The following is an 8,545-nucleotide window of genomic DNA, read 5'->3' as shown; positions in this document are numbered from 1 at the left end:
CAGAGATTTAAATATGATTTTCCACATTTGTTGAACAGTTGTAATGACATTTTGGTAGGGTCATTGTCAGCTGCAGCTAATTCCTGACACTTCTATTCCTCAACTTCAGCTAAGGCATCAAGAATATATAGATTTCTACCATTACCACTATAAATAAATAAAACAACTTGTATGATAACAATATACTCATAACTAGCAAACAGATCAATGAGAAACAATGGAACTGAAGCACTACAGTGAAAATCAAAAGGAAGTGCAAGAACTGGGAAGATAGCACCAAAGAATCAAATGTATGGACTTGGAATTATTAATGATTGCAGGCAGTACCAATGCTGAAGCTGAATGTAGATGTACCATCTGGCTCTGCCTTTGTAAATTGTAATCTTCAGTACTCTTAACCTAACAATCAATTTCAAGTAACCAATAATACATTCTAATCATGTCATCACTATATCTGTCCAGTTGTTTTATGCTTTAACTTTTTCTAAGCATTTCCAGCAAAAGATATTTTAGAGCAGCAGCATCATGATTTGTTGCAGACAATAAAATGGCACAAAAGAATGTGTAAATGCAGCAGAAAGAATTGATTAGTATAACAGAAGAAAAATATTAAGAACAAATAATCAATTTTGATTGATTGATTGAAATGAATCCGAACTAAAATATGCAATACTGAAAATCTCATGAACAATCAGAACAGAGAGCCATTAAACTTAATGTTGAAGGAAAAAACTTGAGCTCGCTACATTGCAACTTGTTTAACCGATGTATTTGTAAATATTGGAAAGGCATCAGGAACAATGCTGGCGCTGGAAACCTGCTCACTATCTTCTAAAAGGGAAGCGGATGAAGAATCCTCCAGAGATACATAGCTGTCCTCGTCGTAGGTTGAAGACAGTGATCAACTGACCCTTTCAAGATCCAAGACCTCCTCTCCTTCACTAGCATGCTTCTCTCCTTCTCCTTCTCCTTCTCCTTCTCCTTCAAATTCCATCACAGACTTGTGATTCAGGAGCTCACTTCACTTGCTGTCGATCTCCATGCAGGACTCTTTGAGTAGCAATATCTGAAAAAATCCTGACCTTCCTCTGATATGTTGTCAGGAATAGCTGGTGATTCATGTGTGGAACCAATCATAGATAAAAGGTCCCTCGTAACTGAACCAGGATCCTTCTTTCGATCAGTCTTTAGAATCCATGGAGGCTTCGCTGTCAACATCTTAAGCACTACACAGCCAAGTGCCCCCGAATATCAGATGATGTTTCTTGGATACCGAATTTTTCACTATTTCAGGTGACACATACATTGGACTTCCTCTTAAAGAAGTCTTTTTATTTGCTTTCTTTGCCGTTCCAAAATCACCATTTATTGCCACATGGTTAGAAGCAGCAAGCACGCCAGAAGTAGCCATCAATATGCTGTCAGGTTTTATACCACATTGAACAGAACCAAACTCATGAACTTTTGAAGCACTTCGAGAACGCATCTCGTATAGAACCTTACTTTAGAGGTTCAGGTAACCCACAGCCTCCGCTTAATATTGTCAGTAAGATCAGCTCAAGTAGCATCATAAGCAAATTCAACAACAGATTATAAACCGTCTCCTCTTCTTCACCTAGGGTAACGTCTTCTCCATAACATTGTTTCACACCAGGGCAGCCGTCAAGTTTGTTAAGAATCTCTCTCTCCTTTTCAAGAGAACATGCACCAGACATCTTTGTGGACTTCACTGACATGGTAGCTGGTAAAAACGTTGTAATCCTTTGACATTCCCACGTAAACTGACCATAATTTCACTTGTTTACCGTGTTTGTGCACACCGTGTTCTAATTCTTTTTTGTTTAAAATATATGTTTTTAATATTTTTAAATTGTTTTGATGTTAAAAATAATGTTTTAAAATAATTTTTTTTTTATTTTAATATATTTCTAAGCGAAAAACATTTTGAATCGTCACTATTATTATAATTCCAAACATATTTTTAATAAGATAGAGCACCGCGTTACCAAATGCATACCGAAACATTAACTATAGAACTAATATTTTTTAACAATAAACTATTTATAATATTAAATATTATTTGTTTATCTTCAATTTACGACAAGTATTTATAAGACAACAACACATGTATGATTATTAACTAGTTTCAATATCTATCAATAAGTTGTAACTCAATTAATATTCGTATCCGTTTCCCCTTCAAAAAATACCATGTTTGAACCTATTATTATTCTAAAAATGTTGGATGGATTAATTTTCTTATAATTAGGTCTTTAACGTCAATTACGAACATTAAGTTGATGTGTTAACGAGTTTGTTTCTCTCTTATGATAACAATGAAAAATCGAGTTTTATAATATTTTTGTAAGTAGATGCTTCTTAAAACTAAAAATAAAATAAAAAATCAACTGTTAATCTGGAGCTCAAGCATGGTAATTCATGGCAGCCCGAACATGAACCCACTTATTAGGCCCATACCTTGCTGGATCCTTTTCTGGACTTAATAACAGGGCCCATTCACATGTAAATGTATCCAAGGAGTTGCTCTAGGATCCACCACTGTGATCCATCCCTGACATTGCTGTCAAATAGGTATAGGATGTCAATCATCCTGCAAGTCTTTCACTATTTCTGCAGATTCAGTAAATTATCGATTTCTGGAGACTCTCCGATCACCGGAGAAGACAAAGATTAATGACACTATTGCCTCAACAAGCACACCATTTTTATTTTAAGAGGTTAGTCCAGGTCTGAGGTCTCCAATCTAGGCGAGCAGGCCTTGCTTCGCAGCATGCTCGAAACGGGCTCTTTTTTTTTTTTTTTTTTCTTTTTCTATTTATTATAAATTTTATTTTTATTTCCTATAAGATGATAAAATGATTGATTGCGCTTTCTTTTATTTAATCTTCATAAACTACACGTGAAAAATTTTCAATTTATGGATATAATATACATGATTCTAAAATTATAATAAGTAATGAAGTATTAAAAAGATATTAAATATTAAATAAAAAATATTAATGAAAGAAAGACAAAAAAGAGAGAGAAGAGAGTAGGTCTCATTTGTTTTTAAGAAGGAAAAAAGTTGTCCATGTTCATGCAACACCGTCTATGCTAGGTTTAAATATTATTCTGTTCTACAAAATTAATGTAATAATGTTTTTTTTGTCATCCAATAGTCTTAGATTCAACTTTTTTACTATTGTGGTGTAAAGTGGAGATGCATCAATTTAAGAGTGAATCTTCTTCTTTATGGAGATTGATTGATTGAATCCTGTATATGCAACAAAAGCATGTTTTTGTTTATAAATTCATGTTGAACTAGCGTGATAAATTACAACTAGAATATTTTATGGTGTTTGATAATGTTTTTGTTTCTACTTTTAACTATGTTTTACTTTAAAAAATTTTAAATTAATATTTTTTAATAATTTTAAAATATTGATATTAAAAATAATTTTTTTTACAAAAATTATTTTAATATATTTTTATTTTCAAACAAAAAGCTATTTTTAAAAAATATTTTGTATTATAATTTCAAGCATCTTCTTGTCAACAACTCATTAATAGTTAGGCTAGAGTTATGATTCAAATCCCACTTATTATATTTTTTTGGGGCCATATTTTTTGATATAAATAATTAGTGACCTTTATTTTTGTATGAGAAATTTTTATGAATATAGATACAAGAATTTGAAGATTTAATTACATATAAATGAATCCAAACATGAACCCATAAAAAAAAAAGATGTTAGGCTAGAGTATTATGTCCTTCACTACAAAAAAAATAAAAAAAAAATAAAAAAAAGATTTTAATATCATGTGGGCAATGACCCACGTATGCTATGTCAAAATCAAAAGTATGCTTTGTCAAGCGTTGGGCATTGCTCATCTATACACAAGTTCATTAGAATCGGTCATTTTGGGTCCAATGTAATGATGGTGTTATGCTTTTACTTTATCAGATCACATCACCCTAGTCTTCTAAGACGGCTAGGGCTAATTTCTAGAAATGTGTTTTTTTTTTATGTTTTAAAAATATATTTTTAAAAATTTTAATTTTTTTTAATTTTAAAATTATTTTGATGTAATAATATTAAAAATAAAAAAATATTATTTCATTGTATTTTTCAAACAAAAAAATATTTTTTATTATTATAATAACATATGAGATCTAAATAGAGAGCCATAAACACATGTTTCTTATTTTTGGTCTGTATTGATTATTGCGTTTTAACCTACCAAAATCATGGATTTGGAGTAAACTTTTGATGTAATTCAACTACGTTTAAAGCATTCAAATCGCAACGGGTGACAATTAGGTAAAAAATGTTGCCATAACGCTAGCTACTTTCCACTATCAATGGTGTTCTTAGTTTATAAAATTTTAAACTAATTTAAAATCTAGCTCAGTTTGTTTTTGAACTGAGTTGGAATTGAATCAATTTTAAATGATTTCAAGTGAGTCTTGGTTAGACTACCTTCAATTTTTCATGAGTTTTATAATAATATTATAGAGACACCAAATGTAGCATTCAACTAGATAAGTGATGCATATTATACTGTGAGTAGGGTTAAAATCTCCTAAACTTACAAAATAAATATCTAGGTGATGTTAATATTTTTAAAAAAGTATAAAAAATTTGAAATTCAAGTCATTAAATTGATTGGTTTCAATGAGCTTGTTACTTTAATAATATAATTGAAAAAACATTAAATAAAGGAAAGATATGACAATAATTAACTATAAAAATAGACTGTCAATATTATATTTGGAAGGAAAAAAAAGAAAAGCCCGTTTGAGACTTATTGTTGCTCCTCTGTAGACATTGCCTCACTGCTAAAAAGAACTCATTGAGAAGGTTTTAAAATTATCGTGAAAGGCTGCATGACAACACTGAAAGAGGTTGCCCGCGCAGCTAGAGCAACAACCCAAAAAAACAAACCAAATAAAATATCTGGAAGCGAACATCTCATACCTTTATTTAATCACTTAATTTAATTTAATCCAAAGACAAAAATTTCTTTTAAAAAGCTAAATTTAACAAATAACAACAAATAAAATGACTCGAGATATCCCAATTGTTCTCAAAATTAGTGAAAAATCATATAGAAAGCAAATAAAAAAAAATACCAGAGCTCAATCTCCAATTAAATAAATACTGAAGGATGAAATTGAAAAAAAATATAAGCTTAAAAAAGAAAAAAAACGAAGCAAATCGGAGCGAATCTTTTAAACCTGATTTAATCTCCCAAACTTGTAACTCGTAAAATCTTAAATCCTGGCTTAATCAAGAAGCTCAATTCTCAACTAATTTAATGTTAAAGGATAAAACCGGAGAAAAATATTAAAGGATGATGAAATTTTAAAAAAAAAATCTAATTTTATAAATTATTTCAAATAAAAAAATAATAATTAAAAGAATAAAGACCAAATCTTAAGAAAAAATAAATTAAAGGGTTGCTTTAAAAATTTGAAGGGTAGGCACTGTAGTCAATGATGAGAGCAAAAAGAAGGAAAAAAAGAAAAGGCCGGTGTTATGCCAAACCGGGGGTTTGTTGACCATCCACATCACCATTGAGATAATTACAACATTGCTTTGAAAGCTGGTGTTTGGCTGCTAGGCGATACTGTATGGGCTGTTTGAAGAGTGACAATAATTTATGCGTTGACATGTGTATTTTTTTATTTAATAATATCTATATTTATGAAAGATTTTATGATGTTAAAACTGTAAGTATCAATATAAAAAATAAATATAGGAACGGGAGAAAAAATCACATCCATCTTACAAAAAATAATAAGAAAAAAGGTGGTCATGCATAGGTCACTTTCCAAACTCCAAAATGCAAAGTAATCTAAATTACATTGGCTTTATATATATAGTGTAAAATACTAAGCAAAATCTACGTAAAGTTTTAGCTAATAATAATAATTAAAGGCTAATATTGGGGGAGCCACCACTAATTAAAAAATTGAAGCAATCTAATTCTCACTTCCGCTTATTTTAATACAAATTACAAGGAAATTAAACCAAATGGCCTTTTCCCATTGGTACACCTTTTCTTTATACATTTGTTGAATTAATAGTTAAATCCCACTTTCTAATAGTTAAATCCACTAATTAATCAGGATGTCCAAAGTCGAAACCCACTCAAGATGTGTTATCCTCAGCATGCTTTGAACAAGTGGGGATTTTAATCATTGCAAGGTCGAAACCCATTTAAAGGCATATTATTATCATGTTTGTTTTTGAGTTTAAAAAGTGTTTTTTTTTAAAAAAATTTTTTGTTTTAAATTGATATTTTTTAGTGTTTTTAAATTATTTTGATGCGTATATATCAAAAATAATTTTTAAAAAATAATAAAAATATTATTTTAATACATTTCTGAATGAAAAACATTTTGAAAAGTAACCGCAAACACAATTCTAAACAGGCATTACATCTAGTACTCAACTCTTCTACTTTGTCATGTATTTTAATGGAAACTCCTATTTCCACTCTTTAAATGACTAATCAAACCTGTGACATAGGACGTGGATGGGAACATAAATTAATGCTCTCTTCATAAATTATTGTAATGATTACCTTTCATTTATTTAGATCAATTTGTTAGTGCATTTTATAAATTATTAATTACCATTTGTTATTTTACTTGAAATATTTCTTTGTATGTAAATCATTTTAATTCCTTCCTGTTACGTATAACCACAATATTTTATATTTTAATATAAATGCTTTGTAATATATGCCATTATTACTTAAGAAAAGGCTAAATTTCTCATTACATTTTGATATTCTTATTTCCCGATTTAAGTTAAATAAACGCTTAATGATTTTCTAAGTCAGGTTAAGAATAATAGAAGGCTTAACTTATTAGTTAATCAACCTTTTTTATTTATATATGTAGAGCAATATATAATAGTTAATGTGAAGATTACAATAAAAAGAATAATAAACATGTCCTCTCTCTCTCTCTCTCTATATATATATATATATATATATATATAAAAGTTTATAACACATAATATATTATAATATGTCCCTTTAAGCTGAGGATGGAGGTTCAACTTGATACTTGAACTTAATAGCAGTAAAAGAAGTAGTGGAGACACGTTTTATAAGAATGTTTTTAAGCTGATTCTTAGAAGAAATAAAGCAAAATTGAATGGCCTTTGTAGCAACTCTGTCACGTATAAAATGATAAGCAACCTTAGCATGCTTGGTACGAGCACAAAAGTAGGTTTAACAGCACTCAGATTATCACACCAAATCGTAGACAAAAAAAGAAGAAGAAGAGTAATATCCTAATTTGACAATAAATATTGAAGCCATATGACCTCAGAAGTGCCAACAGCTAAGGCTTTATACTTAACCTCGGTAGAAGAACAAATAATGGTGCGTTGTTTCCTTGACTTTCTAAGATATCAATGTATGTCTAAAGAAAAGAAGATAGCAATTTGTAGATTTATGATCATCAACACTACCAACCTAATCAACATCTGCAAAACCATGCAAGGAAAAAAAGGAGCTATAGGTGATATGAAGACCAAAGGAAACCAAACCCTTAAGATAACATAGAATGTGTTTAACAACAACCCAATGTGCATCTATAGGAGCATACATATACCGACAAACTTTGTTAACAACAAAATAAATATATGGTCTTGTAAAAATGAGATATTGAAGACCACTTATAAATTATAAAAAACATGTAGGATAAAAAAAAGCAATCGGATACTTAAACAACCTTTGATGTAGAAAAAAAAGTATCAACAGGCCTACAAAAAGACATACTTGCCCAATGAAAAATTTCAAGAATATACTTATCTTGTCAAGCCTTATATCTGTTAGCGTAATAAAAGTAAGTGGATCATAGGCAAGACTATAGACTACCCGAGATTTATGACTGTCAAATGAGGTTGAAGAAGTTGTTAGATTGGCTATCTTTGGCAACCGTGGACGAAGAACCATATGATGTCGATAAACCATAGACAGTGAGGCATGAAGAATTGAACTTTGATGATGTTGCAATGAATAAGAGGAGATGTCATCAACCAAATTTTATCCAGCAACAGAGGTAGAGCTTGCAACAGAGGCATCACAGTTAGATATTGAAGAACTAGTAACAAGAGACCTAAGATAACCAACAACATTAGACCTGTCTCGTTGCAATTCAGAAGGGGGTCGAACTTATACCCGCAATATGATTTTTAGAGAAACATGCATATGGTGATGTAAGAGCATGATTAATAGGCTATTGTTAGTGGGCAGGAACGAGAGGTTGTAAGCGTAGGAGAGTGAAAAATTGGCGAGGTGAGGAAATTAGGCACATTGGTAGAATTTTTAAGAGAGGGAGTAAGGGCTGGTTGTGCAATTTGTTTAGATTTGTCAAAACAAAACACTTGTTCATTAAAAAAATGTGAAGAGAAGTATACATTCATTGAGATGTGATGTCAAAACAATGATAACTAAGACGAGGAGAGATATAACCTAAAAACACATATGGCAAGGAATTCAAATCTAATTTATGATTATGATA

General features: G+C 30.3%; 1 protein-coding gene across 1 annotated transcript; it reads right to left on the bottom strand.

Moving 5' to 3' along the window:
* Positions 1 to 901: 901 nt before the first annotated feature.
* Positions 902 to 1,736, bottom strand: LOC118034042 (mitogen-activated protein kinase kinase kinase 20). The gene is made up of 4 exons (XM_035039197.1): positions 1,504 to 1,736; positions 1,274 to 1,418; positions 1,083 to 1,185; positions 902 to 981 (listed from the first exon to the last, which is right to left on the bottom strand). Exons 1-4 carry the CDS (start codon positions 1,734 to 1,736, stop codon positions 902 to 904), a joined length of 561 nt encoding a protein of 186 aa, XP_034895088.1.
* Positions 1,737 to 8,545: the final 6,809 nt, after the last annotated feature.

Source organism: Populus alba, chromosome 1 (assembly GCF_005239225.2).
Source record: "Populus alba chromosome 1, ASM523922v2, whole genome shotgun sequence".
In the NCBI taxonomy this organism is placed as follows: Eukaryota; Viridiplantae; Streptophyta; class Magnoliopsida; order Malpighiales; family Salicaceae; genus Populus; species Populus alba.
This window is presented reverse-complemented; position numbering and strand designations above follow the sequence as displayed.

Coding starts and splice junctions, on each gene's coding strand:
- LOC118034042 (XM_035039197.1), bottom strand. CDS start 1,736: ATGTCAGTGAAGTCCACAAAGATGTCTGGTGCATGTTCTCTTGAAAAG. Junction 1,419..1,503: donor GGGTTACCTGAACCTCTAAA/GTAAGGTTCTAT, acceptor AAAACCTGACAG/CATATTGATGGCTACTTCTG. Junction 1,186..1,273: donor CTGAAATAGTGAAAAATTCG/GTATCCAAGAAA, acceptor TGGATTCTAAAG/ACTGATCGAAAGAAGGATCC.